The following is a 23,560-nucleotide window of genomic DNA, read 5'->3' as shown; positions in this document are numbered from 1 at the left end:
AATAATGCTGCTATGAACATTGGCGTGCAGATATCTGTTCGTGTCACTGCTTTCCGATCTTCCGGGTATATACCGAGAAGTGCAATCGCTGGATCGAATGGTAGCTCTATATCTAGTTTTCTAAGGAACTGCCAGACTGACTTCCAGAGTGGCTGAACCATTATACAGTCCCACCAACAATGAATAAGAGTTCCAATTTCTCCACATCCCCTCCAGCATTTGTAGTTTCCTGTTTGTTTAATGGCAGCCATTCTAACCGGTGTTAGATGGTATCTCATTGTGGTCTTAATTTGCATCTCTCTAATAGCTAGTGAAGCTGAACATTTTTTCATGTGTTTCTTGGCCATTTGTATTTCCTCTTCAGAGAACTGTCTTTTCATATCTTTTGCCCATTTTATAATTGGGCCGACTGTACTACTGTCATTGAGTTGTAGGATTTCTTTATATATGCAAGATATCAGTCTTTTGTCACATACATGGTTTCCAAAAATTTTTTCCCATTGAGTTGGCTGCCTCTTTACCTTTTTGAGAAATTCCTTTGAGGTGCAGAAACTTCTAAGCTTGAGGAGTTCCCATTTATCTATTTTCTCTTTTGTTGCTTGTGCTTTGGGTGTAAAGTCTAGGAAGTGGCCGCCTAATACAAGGTCTTGAAGATGTTTTCCTACATTATCTTCTAGGAGTTTTATGGTACTTTCTTTTATATTGAGATCTTTGGTCCATTTTGAGTTAATTTTTGTGTAGGGGGTGAGGTAGGGGTCCTCTTTCATTCTTTTGGATATGGATATCCAACTCTCCCAGCCCCATTTGTTGAAAAGACCATTATGACTCAGTTCAGTGACTTTGGGGGCCTTATCAAAGATCAGTCGGCCATAGATCTGAGGGTCTATCTCTGAATTCTCAATTCGATTCCATTGATCTATATGTCTATCTTTGTGCCAGTACCATGCTGTTTTGGCAACTGTGGCTTTATAATAAGCTTCAAAGTCAGGGAGTGTAAGTCCTCCCACTTCGTTTTTCTTTTATAGAGTGTCTTTAGCAATTCGAGGCATCTTCCCTTTCCAAATAAATTTGATAACTAGCTTTTCCAAGTCTGCAAAGTAGGTTGTTGGAATTTTGATTGGGATTGCATTGAATCTGTAGATGAGTTTGGGTAGAATTGACATCTTAATGACATTTAGCCTTCCTATCCATGAACATGGAATATTTTTCCATCTTTTAAGGTCCCCTTCTATTTCTTTTAGTAGAGTTATGTAGTTTTCTTTGTATAGGTCTTTTACATCTTTGGTTAAGTTTATTCCTAGGTACTTGATTTTTTTAGTTGCTATTGAAAATGGTATCTTTTTCTTGAGTGTCTCTTCAGTTTGTTCATTTCTAGCATATAGAAACATTACTGACTTACGTGCATTAACCTTGTATCCCGCTACATTGCTAAATTTGTTTATTAGCTCTAGTAGCTGTATCGTCGATTTCTCAGGGTTTTCTAGATATAAGATCATATCATCTGCAAAGAATGACAGTTTTACTTCTTCTTTTCCAATTTGGATGCCTTTTATTTCTTTGTCTTGCCGGATTGCCCTGGCTAGCACTTCCAGCACAATGTTGAATAACAGTGGTGACAGCAGGCATCCTTGTCTTGTTCCTGATCTTAGAGGGAAGGCTTTCAGTCTCTCAGCATTGAGTACTATCCTGGCTGTGGGTTTTCCATATATGCTCTTTATCATGTTGAGGAAGTTTCCTTCAATTCCTACCTTTTGAAGTGATTTTATCAAAAAGGGATGTTGGATTTTGTCAAATGCTTTTTCAGCATCTACTGAGATGATCAATTGATTTTTCCCTTTTGACTTGTTAATGTGTTGTAATACACTGATTGATTTTCTTATGTTGAACCATCCTTGCATGCCTGGAATAAACCCCACTTGGTCATGGTGTATGATTTTTTTAATGTGTCTTTGGATTCGATTTGCAAGTATTTTGTTGAGGATTTTTGCATCTATATTCATTAGGGAGATTGGCCGGTAGTTTTCCTTTTTTGTAACATCTTTGCCTGGTTTTGGTATTAGATTGATGTTAGCTTCATAAAATGAGTTGGGTAGTGTTCCATTTTCTTCAATGTTTTGAAAGAGTTTGAGTAAGATTGGTGTCAGTTCTTTCTGGAAAGTTTGGTAGAATTCCCCTGTGAAGCCATCTGGCCCTGGGCATTTATTTGTGGGAAGATTTTTGATGACTGACTGGATCTCTTTGCTTGTGATGGGTTGGTTGAGGTCTTCTATTTCTTCTCTGGTCAGTCTAGGTTGTTCATATGTTTCCAGGAAATTGTCCATTTCCTCTACATTATCCAGTTTGTTGCCATACAGTTGTTCATAGTATCCTCTTATAATTTTTTTAATTTCTTCAGGATCTGCAGTTATGTCACCTTTTTCATTCATTATTTTGTTTATATGGGTCTTCTCTCTTTTTGATTTTGTCAGTCTAGCTAGGGGCTTGTCAATCTTGTTGATCTTCTCAAAGAACCAACTTTTGGTGATATTTATCCTCTCTATTGTTTTTTTGTTCTCTATGTCATTTATTTCTGCTTTAATCCTTGTTATTTCTTTTCTTGTACTTGGTTTAGGATTGGTTTGCTGTTCATTTTCTAGCTTCTTCAGTTGATCCATTAGTTCTCTGATTTTGGCTCTTTCTTCCTTTTTAATATATGCGTTTAGTGCTATAAATTTCCCCCTTAGCACTGCTTTTGCTGCATCCCATAGGTTTTGGTATGTTGTGTTCTCATTTTCATTCGTCTCTGTATATTTAGCAATTTCTCTTGCTATTGCTTCTTTAACCCACTGACTGTTTAGGAGTGTGTTGTTTAACCTCCAGGTATTTGTGAATTTTCTAAGTCTCTGATGGTTATTGACTTCTAATTGTATTCCATTGTGGTCAGAGAATGTGCTTTGAATAATTTCAATCTTTTTAAATTTATTGAGGCTTGTTTTATGTCCCAGCATATGATCTATTCTGGAGAAAGTTCCATGAGCACTAGAAAAGTATGTGTATCCTGGTGATTTGGGATGTAATGTCCTGTATATGTCTGTTAAATCTAATTCATTTATCAGATTGTTTAGGTTTTCAATTTCCTTATTGGTCTTCTGTCTGGTTGATCTATCTATAAGAGAGAGTGATGTGTTGAAGTCTCCCACAATTATTGTGGAAACATCAATTGCTTCCTTTAGTTTTGCCAGTGTTTCTCTCATGTATTTTGTGGCACCTTGATTGGGTGCATAGACATTTACGATTCTTATTTCTTCTTGCTGAATTGCCCCTTTTATTAGTACGTAGTGGCCTTCTCTGTCTCTCAAAACATCCCTGCATTTGAAGTCTATTTTATCTGAGATTAATATTGCTACACCTGCTTTCTTTTGGCTGTAGCTTGCATGAAATATTTTTTTCCATCCTTTCACTTTCAGTTTCTTTGTGTCCCTGTGTCTAAGATGCGTCTCTTGTATGCAACATATTGATGGTTCATTTTTTTTGATCCATTCTGTGAATCTATATCTTTTAATTGGGGAGTTTAATCCATTTACATTCAACGTTATAACCGTGAAGGCATTTCTTGAATCAGCCATCTTATCCTTTGGTTTATGTTTGTCATATTTTTCCCCTCTGTCTATTAATAACCTTTATTGTACCCATACCGAATCTCTTTAGTACTGAACCTTTCTCCAAGTCTCTCTGTCCTGTCTTTGTTTCTCTGTCTGTAGGGCTCCCTTGAGTATCTCCAGTAGGGCAGGTCTCTTGTTAGCAAATTCTCTCAGCATTTGTTTGTCTGTGAAAAATTTAAGCTCTCCCTCAAATCTGAAGGAGAGCTTTGCTGGATAAAGTATTCCTGGCTGGAAATTTTTCTCACTCAGAATTTTAAATATATCGTGCCACTGCCTTCTCGCCTTCATGGTGGCTGCTGAGTAGTCACTACTTAGTCTTATGCTGTTTCCTTTGTATGTGGTGAATTGCTTCTCTCTTGCTGCTTTCAGAACTTGCTCCTTCTCTTCTGTGTTTGATAGTGTGATCAGTATATGTCTCGGAGTGGGTTTATCTGGATTTATTCTATTTGGAGTTCGCTGAGCATTTATGATTTGTGTATTTATGTTGTTTAGAAGATTTGGGAAGTTTTCCCCAACAATTTCTTTGAATACTCTTCCTAGACCTTTACCCTTTTCTTCCCCTTCTGGGACACCAATGAGTCTTATATTTGGACGTTTCATATTATCTATCATATCCCTGAGGTCCGTTTCGATTTTTTCAATTTTTTTCCCCATTCTTTCTTTTATGCTTTCATTTTCCATTCTGTCATCTTCCAGGTCACTGATTCGTTGTTCAACTTCCTCTAGTCTTGTACTATGAGTGTCCAGAATCTTTTTAGTTTGGTCAACAGTTTCTTTAATTTCCATAAGATCATCCATTTTTTTATTTAGTCTTGCAATGTCTTCTTTATGCTCTTCTAGGGTCTTCTTGATTTCCTTTATCTCCCGTACTATGGTCTCATTGTTCATCTTTAGTTCTGAGTAGCTGCTCTAGGTGCTGTGTCTCTTCTGGTCTTTTGATTTCGGTGCTTGGGCTTGGGTTATCCATATCGTCTGGTTTTTTCATATGGTTTATAATTTTCTGTTGTTTTTGGCCTCGTGGCATTTGCTGAACTTGATAGGGTTCTTTTAGGATTTGTAGACCAATTGAAGTTCTTATCTCTAATTTATCAGATCTACAGCTTCGTGGAGTACACTTTCTCTAACTAACCAGCAGGTGGCGTCCACGAGCCACCTGTTCTCCACAAGCCAGTTCTCCCCTGCTTAGCCTTTTTGGTGAGTGGGGGAGTGAGTCTTGTGGGGTCCAATTGGTGTACCAAGCTTGCGTGTGTAGTTGGTGTTGCCTGCCCTGTATATGGGGCGTGTTTCTGGGCAGTCAGGGAGGGGGGGGGGTGGCTCTAACAATCAAATCTCCCTGGTGATCCTAGAGTTTTAAGGCTGCTGCAATAGTCTAATCTTTCAGTTCAGTCCTGCCACAGTTTGTCTCTGCCACTGACCCACAAGTCCTTGGTATTGGCGTATGGCTCCTGAGATTTGCAAGTGGGCCCCTCTTCCAGGCCCTGCACCCCGGGTCCTCTGTTGAGGGATGACTGTGCTATGTCACAGGTGAGTGCCGTCCCCCCCAGGGCAGTTCTGGGCTGCTGGGCTGTGTAGGGAGGCTCCCAGTCTGCTGAAATGATGGCTGAATGGGGCTTTGTTAATTCACACTGCTCTACCTTCCCAACTCTGGGACAATCAGCTGAGGTTGCAGGGAAGGCTAATGTCCACGCCCAGTTTTGTGGTGTGTGCCTGTTATTTGAAGCACTTCCGTCACACTGGGTTGTCTGGGGCAGCTCTGGGCTATGGGGCTGGCGATGGGCAGGAGTGTTTCCTGTCCACCAGGATGATGGCTGTGAGCGGACACCCCCCTTTTCTTGGGAAGTTGTGGTGTTTAGTGAATTTTCTCAGCCACTGGATTATTGCGTTTTATCTCAGAGCTCTCCTAGTTCTGCTCTTGACTTGACCTGCCCAAATAGCAAGTCTTTGAAGCTTTCTGTATTGGGCTTCTTAGAGTAACTGTTTTAGAAAAAGAAAAAAGGATTAAAAAAAAAAAAAAATAACGGGCCCTCCTCAGAGATCTAATGGGTTATTGAAATGCTAATAGACAAAGCAACCAGGGCCATTAAGGAAAGGTCCACAGGGCAGAGAGATCAGCTTTTCTTCGGGATTTGCATATGCGCCTCAGGGCCCTTCCCCTTTCTATGTTCACCAGAACTCCAAAAATCCTCCGCTTTTATTTTGGAGTTTTTCGTGTTGTTTTTTTTCTATGCCTGTCTCCTCTCTGCTGGGCTGGCTGCTCTGAGATTCTCTGGTGTCTGGTCTCAGTCTATCTATGGTTGGAGGTTGAATCAGTAGAATGAGTTTCCGATAAGGGCTGCCACTGCAGTTCTCCCTTCTCCTTCCCGGAGCTGACAGCCCCTCCTCCCACGGGACTGAGCCTGGCAGAGAGGGGCGCGGGTCCCCTGGCCGCAAAAACTTACAGATTTCGCTGATCTCAGCAGTTCCACGTTTTCATGAGTGTTGTATGAAGTATGCCCAAAGACAGATTGCTCTGTGGTGTCCAGTCCACGCAGTTCCTGGCTTTCTACCTACTTTCCTGGAGGAGTAACTAAAACATACAGCTCACCAGTCTGCCATCTTGCCCCGCCTCAACATAGTTTTCTATAAGAACAATGTATAAATGGTGATAGGGTTCCCAGACAAGTCTTAATGTTACTTACAAAAGATACTAAATACTCTGTAGTTCCATCTGAACTTAGCAGAATGTAGTTCTACTAATATACTAGTCAATGATCACTACGAACTAAGATAAAATGACACCTTTCTTAATTATACCTTGAACGCTGGTATTTAAGTATATGCAATCTGATGGAAACTAGTATATATCTTGAAGAGGACTTTAAGGTACTTAGAAGACCTTTATAAGGCAAAAGCCCTGAAGCTAATATTTTGTCTTTCTTTTATTAGAAGACTTACGGAAACTATAGAAAAGAATGTTTTTATAGTTTAACCTAATTCCCATGGATAAACCCAGTCAACAATCTGGTGTTCACCACTGAACTGCATATTTAAAAGGGGTTAAAATGGGAAATTTTATGTTGTATATATGCCACTACAATAAAATATTTAAAATATGTATTTTGGTGTTCATACTTGGAATTTGTGTTGAAAAAATTAGTCACACTATATGTAATTAAACATTTTCCTTCAAAAATGGTGTTAAAACATGATTAGTGACTGTAAAACATTTTTTCCATTAAAATGTACTATAATTTATCTACTTTACTATACACTGGGCCATTTAAATTACTTCCAACTTTCAGTATTATAAATGAGATCGCAATTTACATATTCTCATACATTAATCTTAGTGGTTATCTCTAAGTATTTCCTTCGTGTAATTTTTTATTTTTTTTAAGTGGAATTCTCAAAGGAATAAAATCTTTATTGATCAGTACAGACTGGTAAGTTGTCTACATCATAATACATTTGCCAACACTGTTTAACTTGCCAATTTGTTAAGTCATATATTATCACACTGTTTTAATCTGCATTCCTTGGATTAGACATGAAACCATTTTGTATCATATGCTTTTGGTTTTCATTTTATAAAAAATTGCTCTGTATCACCCTTTTTCAAATATGAGTGCACTAATCTTTATTTCACTCCAGAGCAATTACAAGTCTGGGCTTTCTTTGGTGAAAGCTTTCTCTTAATTAGCACGTGTATCGGCTGAAGCATGAACCTTGGAAAGTATGGAACATGGTACTCTCTGTAGCAAATTCTTTTCATAAAACAAAATCTTCATGGACTGGGGATTTCTTTGGAGGTCAGAACATTTCTAAAGTCCTTATGTGCACCTTCACATCCCCGAAGCTTTGTAGAATATATTTTCAACACAGGAAACACAACCTTTCTTATGAAGGCCTGTCTACTCCATATACTCTCTTCCTAAATTGAGGAGCGGACTCACACCTCTTCCAAAACAATGGAACTTTGCCACTAAAGCATATGCAGTATTTTATTCATGTTCTCTCCTAACTAGCAAAGACTTTCAACAGCCTCCTAATGTTCAGCAGAGTACCATGTACTCCAAGTATTAAATACATGGGTCAATATCAAACATGTAGAGTTCATTTAATTTCAAAATCTCATTTTATGGAAGATGAAACAATGGTTCAGATAAGATGAGCACTGGTTTTATAGTCAAGGAGAACCAGGGCCAGAATCTCTCCTTTCTGACACCCAGTCGACTGGCCAATCACTCTTTCTTAACTTTACATATGCAGTAACAATTAGTGTCACTGCTAAGCACTCTAGGAATGTTTCTGAATGAAAAAGATAAAAGTAGTAATTTTCAAATAAATGAGAACACAAAGTTTCAAGAAGAATTTATTTCAAAGCAGTCTCTCTGAAAAACTATGCAAATATTTCAATGATGTTACAACCATTTAAAGGAGTTCTATAATTTCTCTTTGAAAGTGCACATAGGGCCAGTTTACAAGAAAATCATAATCCTTAAACTTAAGTCAATTTCACAAACATATAGCATTTTACACTCCAGTTGGTTTTGCCATTCATCTTATTCACTGGGCTTAAATGACCTTTAGCCAATTCAAAAACTCAGATCCAGCTTCAAAACATCAAGACGTGATACCACTGGTGATATTCAAAGAGAATGTAAAACTCCAAAAGATGAGCTCAAAGTATTGAAACAATGGCATTTTGTTAAATAAGTTCTGACCCACCCAAGATGCCTATTTATATTCCTCCTCTTTCTAAAGAAAATTCTAAGTAGCTGTGTTATTACTTTGAAGAAAATATTAATTTAGAGACTTAAACAGTTTTTAAAAAGACATTTTTAGTTACATCTCATACAATCACATAGCTACTGAAAATATGAGTCTCTAAAACTGTATTTGTATAGTATGCCAAAGATGAGGGTGGGGAAAAAAATCAGAGTAAGTCAAATTACATTAAATATACATTTAAACATGTACAGAAAAATGTTTTAAAGTACATACTCCAAAATGTAAATAATGATACTCATTGAGGGATAGGATTGTGGGTAATTTTAATTTTTCTTAAATTTTTCTTACCTGAATATTCCTACTCTAGATACAGATAAATAATACAATTAAAAATAAAATCAAACCCAAATGAGTGTGTATATACATATTTTAAAACTCAAAAACTAAGCAATAAAGATGTTTAATTTAATTGTGCATATCTTAATAATGAAGAGCTCAAAATCTGGTTCAGGAAGAAAGATATGGCTATCCAGATTCTATAGGGACAGGATTAAAAAAGAACATTGAGGTTGGGTTGATTTTTATCTCCTTGCCCTTGTGCATAATTTTACACAAATTATAAATGTTTATGAATATATATTCATATAGAGAATAATAAATATTCTCTATAACTCAAAAAGGAAACCTTGTCTATTCTAAGGAGCCACGACATCTGAAAATGTTTAAAGCACATCCTAATGGTAATTACACTGTTGACTAACCTGAACATGGTCACTCTACACAAATGATTAAAACTCTTATGCAATCTTCTTTTGGAGGAAACAAGGGCAATTTATACAAATATTTCAACTAGATCTACTTCCCTAAGAGAATATGATACATATCTGTTGGTATTACCGAGTTCTAAAATCACACAGAAAGGCAAAGGAATTATGAAGTTAAATTAGCCTAGTCATTTTTGTCCCAACCAATTTTATATTACATCATTAATTTAAGAAAATGCACGGGCTTCTGTTACGCCTGTTCATTAATAAATAATCTCTAAAGTTTAGATATTTTGAATTTGAAAGTTATGATGAAATAATCTTATTACCTGGAAAACTATATCAAGACAAGATTTGAGAAATAACTATATTTCCACAGGATATGTAATTCCATTTTTAGGTTCACTATTAGTTTCACCAAGTGTGCCGGTTTGAATGTACTGTGTCCCCCAAATGCCATTATCTTTGTAGTCCTGTCGGGGCAGACATTTGGTGCTGGTTAGATTTGCTTGGAATGTGCCCCACCCAGCTGCGGGTAGTGATTCTGATGGGATGTTCCCATGGAGGCATGGCCCTGCCCATTCAGGGTGGGCCTTGATCAGTGGAGCTATATAAATGAGCTGACTCAAAGAGAGGAACTGAGTGCAGCTGGGAGTGATGTTTTGAAGAGGAGCAAGCTTGCTAGAGAGGAACGTCCTGGGAGAAAGCCGTTTTGAGGCCAGAGCTTTGGAGCAGACGCCAGCTGCCTTCCTAGCTAGCAGAGGTTTTCCGGATGCCATTGGCCATCCTCCGGTGAAGGTACCCGATTGCTGATGTGTTGCCTTGGACGCTTTGTGGCCTTAAGACTGTAACTGTGTAGCGAAATAAATCCCCGTTTTATAAAAGCCTATCCGTCTCTGGTATTTTGCATTGTGCAGCATTAGCAAACTAAGACACCAAGCTATTTTGTTTCCTTTCTAACTATAAATCTGGAATAACAAATCTAGACATAGCATGCCAATTTTTAGTCTTTAAAGAAATAGACATCTATGAAATATATTTGAATGAATTTATTTGGTTTGGTCATTCTGTTTGTAAAGGCTTCAGGATCACACTGCTCAACTACATAAAGGTTTTAAAACGCCAGTATACCATAAAGTGCAGAGATAAATAAACTGACTAGGGGGATATCACAACATGACAGAAAAGCCCTCCCAAACTGGGTAAAATCTACATTCCACCATCCTGGACTAGAGCTGGGTAAAAACTGTTGCCCCCAGACTATACAAGATATTAAGTCAGAAAATAGTTGGGGATCATCTCAAAGACCTAACACCTCACAGTTCCTTTTGTATTTCATCATCTGATAACCGATTCTAAAACTGAGGCCCTTGAAGCAATAGAGAAATTTCCGATCCATAAAGTATCATCTCAATTAGTGAGTTTAGAAAATTCGACTAAGGGACCTTGAGAGGTAATTACTATTTTTTCTTCAAGTGAGTACCAACAGTTCCCCAACCTAAGAAGGAATTACAGACACTCTGCAGTATTTTTATGGCATAAAACTCTAAAGTGTTGAAAATGGCTAGAGGTCAGGGGAGAGGCTGCTACATTTGATTGGGATTTAGTTGGTGACCATCCGTAACTTTTCTCCATTATTTACCCTACACAGAAACGTTGGGGGACAGAAATCCAAGCATAAGCTTAGAATGTCTTTAGTCCACCTCTTTAAAAAACCCTTGTGTGTAGGTGTGTGGGTGTGTGTGTGGGGGGAGTCCTCAAGACATCCCACAGAAGTAGCAAGCTGTTTGAACTCTGGCAATATCTGAACATGAGGCTCAGCTGACTGACCTTCAGAAAATGTTTAATATATTCTGAATTTACTTCACTGTTCTTACTTTAAATTGATCAATATTTTACAATATTTTAAAATCATTTACAGAATGAAGTAGGAAAAGCTGGCTTAAGTTAGCCAAATTACCACCATTCTATAATCCCAAAATATTTAAAGGTACAAACCTTCAATCAGATAGATCTCTATAGTATCTGTCACTAAAATATCGAAACTGTCACCGAGTGCTTTAATGGGGGTGACAGGTTAATCATATCACCAATTAAGGCAGAAGGAAGACAACTGTTAAGAAAAAGTACCCCTTGTACAACCCCAGTGAAGTTTTCTATCCTATTTTTTCTGCTGCTTAAAGGGCCAAAAACACTGGGGGTGGGCAAAATGGAAAAGGGTTATCTAAGTACCCAGAGTTGGAATGAACAAAAAAAAAGTAGGATCAAGGGAAGATTTTTTTAAATGACAGAATTAGAATAGGCACTAGATAACATAAATTCTAACAATCTAGCATTTAAAAAAGAGATTTAAGATTGTTTGCTATTTCACTGCTAACAGCTTGAACAGTCAGGGGGTCTTAAAAGTTGTTTGTTTAATCTGACCCTGAAAAAGAGAAAAACCTAGAGTCACAGACATTACAATCAAGCAAAGGGTACATTTAAGGATCCATCTTCTATCATACCATGGAAGGCCCCCAAGTCACTGGTTAATTAACCAAAGCCAAAAAGAGAAAAATTCCATTAAATAACCACTTCTGGAATTAATTACCTCCTCCAAATGTAGGATTGCTTTATTTATTTTTTTCTTTTTCTCTTTGATTTCAATAATTTCTAAGGAAAGATCACATACCTATAGATGGAGATTTGAAAGGGTATTTATCAGGAAGATCCACTCTAACTTTCCATACTCCGCCTTCATATGGTGCTGAAATAAAAGTTAAAAAGTTAAATATTAGAACTGTGAATTCGTTGGAAAATAATTTGAGTGTAAGTTAAACCTTATATATAAATTAATCCCTTTGAGTGTCAGGGACCTGTTATAACCAGTAGATACCCTACATTCAGATTAAGATACTTTTCACTAACAGATCAGAACTGGAAAATAAGCAAAGAAATACTAAACATTATTCAATTATTTTGTAAGTAACAACCATGTTCCTTTCCCTACTATCTCAATTAGCCCCATGCAACCCCCTAAACAAAAACAAAAATAAATCAACCACTAAGAAAAAAAAAAAAAAAGTTTCCACAAACCATCCATGTGGCCATGCAACAAAATCCAGAACTCACAATTCTAATACAGTCACAGAGAGATAAAAGAGAAAGGTATAGAAAATGTAATTATAAGACGAGATTTCCTTACTGGTTCTGGAATTTACAATTAAACTTACTTTTCAAAAATTCCACACACCATCACCATCAATCTTTATTAGTCTCACTGTCTATTAAGGAACTAGAGTAAAAGACTGTAATAGAAGAATACATGTACTTACTTCCTTGTGGTCCATAAAATTTCACTACAAATTCATTGAGTCCTCCCAGGATTGTAACTTCATGTTTACTCTCAATGCTAAGGCAGAAGGTAAAGGAAATTACACAGCATAGCCTTTATATTACCTGGAAGAACTACTTAAAACATTCCCAAGATATGCCATTTAAAGTGTTAACGAAATTTGACATGGAACTGGTAACTATAAAATATCCATAATAATTACATATGAGGTGTAAGAAGTATATGAGGTAACATATACTTTTGTGACAAGAATTTGCATGAGCTGTGGATTCAGAGACACTAGTTTCAAATCACAAGACTGTCAGTTATTATTTTATGAGTTCAGGAAAATAATTAAAATGCTGAGCCTTTGTTCTGTCTTCGCAAATTGGGAAAATACTTCATAGGATTTCTGTGAGAATTAATGGGTTAAATATGTAAAATGCATAAGACTGCATTTTTTATATATGTAAATGAAAAATAGGCACTTAATTTTAGTTTTCCCTCCTGTCTGAACCCACTACTCCTAACTTAACCCTTCCCATCCCCAAAGAGGCCTTACACAAATCTTCTTAGTTGAATTCAAGTACTCAGCAAAGCAACGATTCTCCTAAACTTGAAAAGTTGTGCTCCCCAAATTATGAATTTACAAAGGAAAGTCCCCCAATTTTTCTCCTTGGCTTACAGAATAAAAATCAAAATGATGATACAATCTTGCTACAAATAGAACTGCCATATGCAAAAGACCACCAAAAAAACAACTGCCCCAAGAATTTCCACCCAGTCTTTTCCCCCCTCCCCATACTCCACCCCCCTCTAGAATCTCAGCTCCAGGGCTATTACCACAGAGTGGTTTACACCTGGTGCTCCTTTCTTCAAAAACATTCCTGTCCCTAAGACTCTTGCCCCTGTAAGGTACTAAGATTCAATTATAAAAACCAAACATCCAGGGGACCCGCGCCCTTCCCTGCCAGGCTCAGTCCCGTGGGAGGAGGGGCTGCCAGCTCCGGGAAGGAGAACGGAGAACTGCAGTGGTGGCCCTTCTCGGAAACTCATTCTACTGATCCATACTCCAACCATAGATAGACTGAGACCAGACACCAGAGAATCTGAGAGCTGCCAGCCCAGCAGAGAGGAGACAGGAATAGAAAAAAAAAAAAAAATAACACGTAAAACTCCAAAATAAAAGCAGAGGATTTTTGGAGTTCTGGTGAACACAGAAAGGGGAAGGGCGGAGCTCAGGCCTTGAGGCGCATATGCAAATCCCGAAGAAAAGCTGATCTCTCTGCCCTGTGGACCTTTCCTTAATGGCCCTGGTTGCTTTGTCTATTAGCATTTCAATAACCCATTAGATCTCTGAGGAGGGCCCTTTTTATTTTGTTTTTGTTTTTGTTTTTTAATCCTTTTTTCTTTTTCTAAAACAATTACTCTAAGAAGCCCAATACAGAAAGCTTCAAAGAATTGCAATTTGGGCACGTCAAGTCAAGAGCAGAACTAAGAGAGCTCTGAGGAAAAAGGCAATAATCCAGTGGCTGAGAAAATTCACTAAACACCACAACTTCCCAAGAAAAGGGGGGTGTCCGCTCACAGCCACCATCCTGGTGGACAGGAAACACTCCTGCCCATCGCCAGCCCCATAGCCCAGAGCTGCCCCAGACAACCCAGTGTGACGGAAGTGCTTCAAATAACAGGCACACACCACAAAACTGGGCGTGGACATTAGCCTTCCCTGCAACCTCAGCTGATTGTCCCAGAGTTGGGAAGGTAGAGCAGTGTGAATTAACAAAGCCCCATTCAGCCATCATTTCAGCAGACTGGGAGCCTCCCTACACAGCCCAGCAGCCCAGAACTGCCCTGGGGGGACGGCACTCACCTGTGACATAGCACAGTCATCCCTCAACAGAGGACCCGGGGTGCACGGCCTGGAAGAGGGGCCCACTTGTAAGTCTCAGGAGCCATACGCCAATACCAAAGACTTGTGGGTCAGTGGCAGAGACAAACTGTGGCAGGACTGAACTGAAGGATTAGACTATTGCAGCAGCTTTAAAACTCTAGGATCATCAGGGAGATTTGACTGTTAGGGCCACCCCACCTCCCCGACTGCCCAGAAACACGCCCCACATACAGGGCAGGCAACACCAACTACACACGCAAGCTTGGTACACCAATTGGGCCCCACAAGACTCACTCCCCCACTCACCAAAAAGGCTAAGCAGGGGAGAACTGGCTTGTGGAGAACAGGTGGCTCGTGGATGCCACCTGCTGGTTAGTTAGAGAAAGTGTACTCCACGAAGCTGTAGATCTGATAAATTAGAGATAAGGACTTCAATAGGTCTACAAACCCTAAAAGAACCCTATCAAGTTCAGCAAATGCCACGAGGCCAAAAACAACAGAAAATTATAAAGCATACGAAAAAACCAGACAATACGGATAACCCAAGCCCAAGCACCGAAATCAAAAGACCAGAAGAGACACAGCACCTAGAGCAGCTACTCAAAGAACTAAAGATGAACAATGAGACCATAGTACAGGATATGAAGGAAATCAAGAAGACTCTGGAAGAGCATAAAGAAGACATTGCAAGACTAAATAAAAAAATGGATGATCTTATGGAAATTAAAGAAACTGTTGACCAAATTAAAAAGATTCTGGACACTCATAGTACAAGACTAGAGGAAGCTGAACAACGAATCAGTGACCTGGAAGATGACAGAATGGAAAATGAAAGCATAAAAGAAAGAATGGGGAAAAAAATTGAAAAAACTCGAAATGGACCTCAGGGATATGATAGATAATATGAAACGTCCAAATATAAGACTCATTGGTGTCCCAGAAGGGGAAGAAAAGGGTAAAGGTCTAGGAAGAGTATTCAAAGAAATTGTTGGGGAAAACTTCCCAAATCTTCAAAACAACATAAATACACAAATCATAAATGCTCAGCGAACTCCAAATAGAATAAATCCAAATAAACCCACTCCGAGACATATACTGATCACACTGTCAAACACAGAAGAGAAGGAGCAAGTTCTGAAAGCAGCAAGAGAAAAGCAATTCACCACATACAAAGGAAACAGCATAAGACTAAGTAGTGACTACTCAGCAGCCACCATGGAGGCGAGAAGGCAGTGGCACGATATATTTAAAATTCTGAGTGAGAAAAATTTCCAGCCAAGAATACTTTATCCAGCAAAGCTCTCCTTCAAATTTGAGGGAGAGCTTAAATTTTTCACAGACAAACAAATGCTGAGAGAATTTGCTAACAAGAGACCTGCCCTACTGGAGATACTCAAGGGAGCCCTACAGACAGAGAAACAAAGACAGGACAGAGAGACTTGGAGAAAGGTTCAGTACTAAAGAGATTCGGTAAGGGTACAATAAAGGATATTAATAGAGAGAGGGAAAAATATGGCAAACATAAACCAAAGGATAAGATGGCCGATTCAAGAAATGCCTTCACGGTTTTAACGTTGAATGTAAATGGATTAAACTCCCCAATTAAAAGATATAGATTCGCAGAATGGATCAAAAAAAATGAACCATCAATATGTTGCATACAAGAGACTCATCTTAGACACAGGGACACAAAGAAACTGAAAGTGAAAGGATGGAAAAAAATATTTCATGCAAGCTACAGCCAAAAGAAAGCAGGTGTAGCAATATTAATCTCAGATAAAATAGACTTCAAATGCAGGGATGTTTTGAGAGACAAAGAAGGCCACTACATACTAATAAAAGGGGCAATTCAGCAAGAAGAAATAACAATCGTAAATGTCTATGCACCCAATCAAGGTGCCACAAAATACATGAGAGAAACACTGGCAAAACTAAAGGAAGCAATTGATGTTTCCACAATAATTGTGGGAGACTTCAACACATCACTCTCTCCTATAGATAGATCAACCAGACAGAAGACCAATAAGGAAACTGAAAACCTAAACAATCTGATAAATGAATTAGATTTAACAGACATATACAGGACATTACATCCCAAATCACCAGGATACACATACTTTTCTAGTGCTCATGGAACTTTCTCCAGAATAGATCATATGCTGGGACATAAAACAAGCCTCAATAAATTTAAAAAGATTGAAATTATTCAAAGCACATTCTCTGACCACAATGGAATACAATTAGAAGTCAATAACCATCAGAGACTTAGAAAATTCACAAATACCTGGAGGTTAAACAACACACTCCTAAACAATCAGTGGGTTAAAGAAGAAATAGCAAGAGAAATTGCTAAATATATAGAGACGGATGAAAATGACAACACAACATACCAAAACCTATGGGATGCAGCAAAAGCAGTGCTAAGGGGGAAATCTATAGCACTAAACGCATATATTAAAAAGGAAGAAAGAGCCAAAATCAAAGAACTAATGGATCAACTGAAGAAGCTAGAAAATGAACAGCAAACCAATCCTAAACCAAGTACAAGAAAAGAAATAACAAGGATTAAAGCAGAAATAAATGACATAGAGAACAAAAAAACAATAGAGAGGATAAATATCACCAAAAGTTGGTTCTTTGAGAAGATCAACAAGATTGACAAGCCCCTAGCTAGACTGACAAAATCAAAAAGAGAGAAGACCCATATAAACAAAATAATGAATGAAAAAGGTGACATAACTGCAGATCCTGAAGAAATTAAAAAAATTATAAGAGGATATTATGAACAACTGTATGGCAACAAACTGGATAATGTAGAGGAAATGGACAATTTCCTGGAAACATATGAACAACCTAGACTGACCAGAGAAGAAATAGAAGACCTCAACCAACCCATCACAAGCAAAGAGATCCAATCAGTCATCAAAAATCTTCCCACAAATAAATGCCCAGGGCCAGATGGCTTCACAGGGGAATTCTACCAAACTTTCCAGAAAGAACTGACACCAATCTTACTCAAACTCTTTCAAAACATTGAAAAAAATGGAACACTACCTAACTCATTTTATGAAGCTAACATCAATCTAATACCAAAACCAGGCAAAGATGCTACAAAAAAGGAAAACTACCGACCAATCTCCCTAATGAATATAGATGCAAAAATCCTCAACAAAATACTTGCAAATCGAATCCAAAGACACATTAAAAAAATCATACACCATGACCAAGTGGGGTTCATTCCAGGCATGCAAGGATGGTTCAACATAAGAAAAACAATCAATGTATTACAACACATTAAAAACTCGAAAGGGAAAAATCAATTGATCATCTCAATAGATGCTGAAAAAGCATTTGACAAAATCCAACATCCTTTTTGATAAAAACACTTCAAAAGGTAGGAATTGAAGGAAACTTCCTCAACATGATAAAGAGCATATATGAAAAACCCACAGCCAGCATAGTACTCAATGCTGAGAGACTGAAAGCCTTCCCTCTAAGATCAGGAACAAGACAAGGATGCCCGCTGTCACCACTGTTATTCAACATTGTGCTGGAAGTGCTAGCCAGGGCAATCCGGCAAGACAAAGAAATAAAAGGCATCCAAATTGGAAAAGAAGTAAAACTGTCATTCTTTGCAGATGATATGATCTTATATCTAGAAAACCCTGAGAAATCAACGATATACCTACTAGAGCTAATAAACAAATTTAGCAAAGTAGCGGGATACAAGATTAATGCACGTAAGTCAGTAATGTTTCTATATGCTAGAAATGAACAAACTGAAGAGACACTCAAGAAAAAGATACCATTTTCAATAGCAACTAAAAAAATCAAGTACCTAGGAATAAACTTAACCAAAGATGTAAAAGACCTATACAAAGAAAACTACATAACTCTACTAAAAGAAATAGAAGGGGACCTTAAAAGATGGAAAAATATTCCATGTTCATGGATAGGAAGGCTAAATGTCATTAAGATATCAATTCTACCCAAACTCATCTACAGATTCAATGCAATCCCAATCAAAATTCCAACAACCTACTTTGCAGACTTGGAAAAGCTAGTTATCAAATTTATTTGGAAAGGGAAGATGCCTCGAATTGCCAAAGACACTCTAAAAAAGAAAAACGAAGTGGGAGGACTTACACTCCCCGACTTTGAAGCTTATTATAAAGCCACAATTGCCAAAACAGCATGGTACTGGCACAAAGATAGACATATAGATCAATGGAATCGAATTGAGAATTCGGAGATAGACCCTCAGATCTATGGCCGACTGATCTTTGATAAGGCCCCCAAAGTCACTGAACTGAGTCATAATGGTCTTTTCAACAAATGGGGCTGGGAGAGTTGGATATCCATATCCAAAAGAATGAAAGAGGACCCCTACCTCACCCCCTACACAAAAATTAACTCAAAATGGACCAAAGATCTCAATATAAAAGAAAGTACCATAAAACTCCTAGAAGATAATGTAGGAAAACATCTTCAAGACCTTGTATTAGGCGGCCACTTCCTAGACTTTACACCCAAAGCACAAGCAACAAAAGAGAAAATAGATAAATGGGAACTCCTCAAGCTTAGAAGTTTCTGCACCTCAAAGGAATTTCTCAAAAAGGTAAAGAGGCAGCGAACTCAATGGGAAAAAATTTTTGGAAACCATGTATCTGACAAAAGACTGATATCTTGCATATACAAAGAAATCCTACAACTCAATGACAATAGTACAGACAGCCCAATTATAAAATGGGCAAAAGATATGAAAAGACAGTTCTCTGAAGAGGAAATACAAATGGCCAAGAAACACATGAAAAAATGTTCAGCTTCACTAGCTATTAGAGAGATGCAAATTAAGACCACAATGAGATACCATCTAACACCGGTTAGAATGGCTGCCATTAAACAAACAGGAAACTACAAATGCTGGAGGGGATGTGGAGAAATTGGAACTCTTATTCATTGTTGGTGGGACTGTATAATGGTTCAGCCACTCTGGAAGTCAGTCTGGCAGGTCCTTAGAAAACTAGATATAGAGCTACCATTCGATCCAGCGATTGCACTTCTCGGTATATACCCGGAAGATCGGAAAGCAGTGACACGAACAGATATCTGCACGCCAATGTTTATAGCAGCATTATTCACAATTGCCAAGAGATGGAAACAACCCAAATGTCCTTCAACAGATGAGTGGATAAATAAAATGTGGTACATACACACGATGGAATACTACGCGGCAGTAAGAAGGAACGATCTGGTGAAACATATGACAACATGGATGAACCTTGAAGACATAATGCTGAGCGAAATAAGCCAGGCACAAAAAGAGAAATATTATATGCTACCACTAATGTGAACTTTGAAAAATGTAAAACAAATGGTTTATATTGTAGAATGTAGGGGAACTAGCAGTAGAGAGCAATTAAGGAAGGGGGAACAATAATCCAAGAAGAACAGATAAGCTATTTAACTTTCTGGGGATGCCCAGAAATGACTATGGTCTGTTAATTTCTGATGGATATAGTAGGAACAAGTTCACAGAAATGTTGCTATATTATGTAACTTTCTTGGGGTAAAGTAGGAACATGTTGGAAGTTAAGCAGTTATCTTAGGTTAGTTGTCTTTTTCTTACTCCCTTGTTATGGTCTCTTTGAAATGTTCTTTTATTGTATGTTTGTTTTCTTGTTAACTTTTTTTTTCATACAGTTGATTTAAAAAAGAAGGGAAGGTTAAAAAAAAAAAAAAAAAAAAGAAAAACAAGGAAAAAAAAAAAGATGTAGTGCCCCCTTGAGGAGCCTGTGGAGAATGCAGGGGTATTCGCCTACCCTACCTCCATGGTTGCTAACATGACCACAGACATAGGGGACTGGTGGCTTGATGGGTTGAGCCCTCTACCATAAGTTTTACCCTTGGGAAGACGGTTGCTGCAAAGGAGAGGCTAGGCCTCCCTATATTTGTGCCTAAGAGTCTCCTCCTGAATGCCTCTTTGTTGCTCAGATGTGGCCCTCTCTCTCTGGCTAAGCCAACTTGAAAGGTGAAATCACTGCCCTCCCCCCTACGTGGGATCAGACACCCAGGGGAGTGAATCTCCCTGGCAACGTGGAATATGACTCCCGGGGATGAATGTAGACCCGGCATCGTGGGACGGAGAACATCTTCTTGACCAAAAGGGGGATGTGAAAGGAAATGAAATAAGCTTCAATGGCAGAGAGATTCCAAAACGAGCCGAGAGATCACTCTGGTGGGTACTCTTACGCACACTTTAGACAACCCTTTTTAGGTTCTAAAGAATTGGGGTAGCTGGTGGTGGATCCCTGAAACTATCAAACTACAACCCAGAACCCATGAATCTCGAAGACAGTTGTATAAAAATGTAGCTTATGAGGGGTGACAATGGGATTGGGAAAGCCATAAGGACCAAACTCCACTTTGTCTAGTTTATGGATGGATGTGTAGAAAAGTAGGGGAAGGAAATGGACGGACAAAGGTACCCAGTGTTCTTTTTTACTTCAATTGCTCTTTTTCACTCTGATTATTATTCTTGTTATTTTGGTGTGTGTGCTAATGAAGGTGTCAGGGATTGATTTAGGTGATGAATGTACAACTATGTAATGGTACTGTAAACAATCGAAAGTACAATTTGTTTTGTATGACTGCGTGGTATGTGAATATATCTCAATAAAATGATGATTAAAAAAAATAATAAAAAATCAAAAAAAAATCAAAAAAAAAAAAAAAAGCAAACAAACAAACAAAAAAGTCTCCCCCAGTTGGTGGAGAGTTTCTGTTTGGGGTGATGGAAAAGTTTTGGTTATGGATTGTGGTAATGGTAGCAAAACACTGTGAACGTAATTAACACTACTGAATTATATATGTGAATGCTGTTAAAGGGGGAAAGTTTAGGTTTTATGTTACTACAATAAAAATTTTTAAAAAAACAGAAAAAAAAAAAAAAAAAAAAAAACAAACATCCATATTCGTAGAAGACAGGGCCACTTGTCTAATATCTGTTGTTTCTGCTTTGTGGTTTAACCCAGTGGAGTAATGCCTCTTCTAACTGGAATTTTAGGTGGTGGGGGCTCTGGGAAGCTCTCAAACCTTACTTACCATTAAAGAAAAAAAATAAAAAGCCATAATAGATTGGTCTCATTTTTCTCACTGTGCAGTGCAAATTATATTTTAATTACACTATTATACAAAAGAGAAAGAAGTCAATGAAATTTTTAAATGATCTCTTAAATAGAGAAAAAATGGTATTTTCAAATGGCTAGAAATTAAGTACTTGGCTCTCCAATCCTCATAGGCCACAGAATGGACCTGGGAGCCCAGTCCTTATTCAAGAGCCTTGAACAGTATACACAAGAGATACTTAAATACGACAATTTGGTCTAGGCTAATTTGAACTCATTCTTTTCTAAATGAAAACTTAACTACTTTAATAGGGAGGACACTAGAAGGACTCAAATAGTAACCACATAGGGAAAGTGGCTTCATTTCTCACATGGTCGAATGGCACATGCACGCATGCTCTGGTGTACTAAATTCTCCTTACCAACTACTAAATGGCCACCTTGACATCCTGGCAAAATATCCCAAAGTTAGCTATAATATAGTAAATAAAAGTACATGTTTAAAATGTTTAAAAAGCACCCTTGTTTTAGTGATAAAGTCAAATCTAGTTCTAATAAACCAAAGAAAACACAAACAATAAAGCCCTCAAAGAAAACAGACTGTTTTATAATCTTGCAGGTAGAACGGACTTTCCTAAGAATGACACTAGGGCCAGAAACCACAAAGGCAAAGATTAACAGATGTTGAGCACACACACATTTAAAACTTCTATAGTGTAAAAGGCAAAGTTAAGACAAAGGACAACTTAGGAAGAAAAAAATCATAGCAGGAGACAAAAATGTAGGTATTTTTATAAGGAATTATACATAGCAGTAAAATAGCAATAACCCAACAAAGAAATGACCAAAAAACAGCCAGTTCAAGAAAAGAAAAATGAAATGGGCAAAATTAAGATATAAAAAGTTCAATTCGGATGACTCTATGGTTTGTGAATATATTTCAATAAAACTGAATTAAAAAAATAACAATAAAATAAATAAATAAATAAAGGCAAAAAAAAGTTCAATTCATTCAAGAAATTTAAAAATGAGATATTTTCACTATAAATTAATAAAGACAAAAGAGCTGTATAAAATCTAGTGTTTAGTAGAGTATAAATTAGTACTTCTGAGGAGAAATCTAGCATTATATTCCAAAACTTAAAATGAATGTACTCTTATTCAAATTTCACTTTTATGAAATTTAACTTTTTAAATGAAATTGTTTTTTAAAATTTAAATTAAAAAATAAATAACTAGACACTGCTGGAAGGAGTGTGATATGGTTTCAATCACTTTGGAAACCTGCTGACTGTGCCTACCCCATGCCCGTCAGCACTACTCCTGGGAAAAGAGCCAACAGATATGTATAGCTATGCTCACCAAACCTGTGTTCAAGAATGTTCACAACAGCACTACTGGTAATGTCCGAAAACCAGAGACAACCCAGATGCTCAGCAACTGTAAAAGGGATAAAATGTAATACAGTCATCCAACAGAATATTACACAGCAATAAAAAGAATGAACTGATATACAGAAATGTATGAATCTCACTGATACTATGAGTGAAAGAAACCAGAAGAACCCATATGAAATGATTCCTTTACATACATTGCAAACACAGGCTAAATTAATCAATAGTGCTCGAATTTAGAATAACGGTTACCTTAGTGGGGGCTGGGATCACTGTAAAGAGGTAAGCGGGAACTTCTAGGGTGTTGATTACACAGGTATATTCCCTTTATCACAGAGTTATAAATATGACTTGCACACTTTCTGTATATATTATCCTTAAAAATTTCACTAAAAATAAAACAAATATGTCTGATACATAAATATGTTTACTGGAATATTTCAAATGAAAAAATTGGAAACAATCTAAATACTTATTAATAAGAAAATGATCAAATGAATTATAAGCCATTTTTACTACTACTAGCGTCTGCAAGTTGTATTTTGCTCCCCACAACCCCTGCCAACCTTGAGCTCCACCAGTGAACATTTCCGCTTGATTTGGGGGTATCCAGAAGAAATCAACTGAATATAATCATACAGATAAAGACATCCCAGACATTAAATAAAACTAAATAAATTTGCAAGGATAATGAAACAATGGAATAGGGTAGAAGAT

At 37.6% G+C, this 23,560-nt stretch overlaps 1 protein-coding gene across 4 annotated transcripts in view; it reads right to left on the bottom strand.

The window, feature by feature from the left end:
- Positions 1-23,560, bottom strand: part of UBE2H (ubiquitin conjugating enzyme E2 H) — a 123,705-nt gene that overhangs the window by 39,569 nt on the left and 60,576 nt on the right. For 3 of the 4 annotated variants that reach the window (XM_037836169.1, XM_037836167.1, XM_037836168.1), the window contains exons 2-3: positions 12,430-12,506; positions 11,787-11,861 (exon numbers count right to left, since the gene is read on the bottom strand). Coding sequence is in view for 3 of the 4 variants with exons in the window: in XM_037836167.1 (XP_037692095.1) it covers positions 11,787-11,861; positions 12,430-12,506 (152 nt within the window). In the remaining variant the exon portion in view is untranslated. Of the gene's footprint in view, positions 1-11,786; positions 11,862-12,429; positions 12,507-22,816; positions 23,412-23,560 lie in introns of those variants that run through there. The other variant, XM_037836166.1, reaches the window with a different exon arrangement.

Source organism: Choloepus didactylus, chromosome 5 (assembly GCF_015220235.1).
Source record: "Choloepus didactylus isolate mChoDid1 chromosome 5, mChoDid1.pri, whole genome shotgun sequence".
NCBI lineage: Eukaryota > Metazoa > Chordata > Mammalia > Pilosa > Megalonychidae > Choloepus > Choloepus didactylus.
This window is presented reverse-complemented; position numbering and strand designations above follow the sequence as displayed.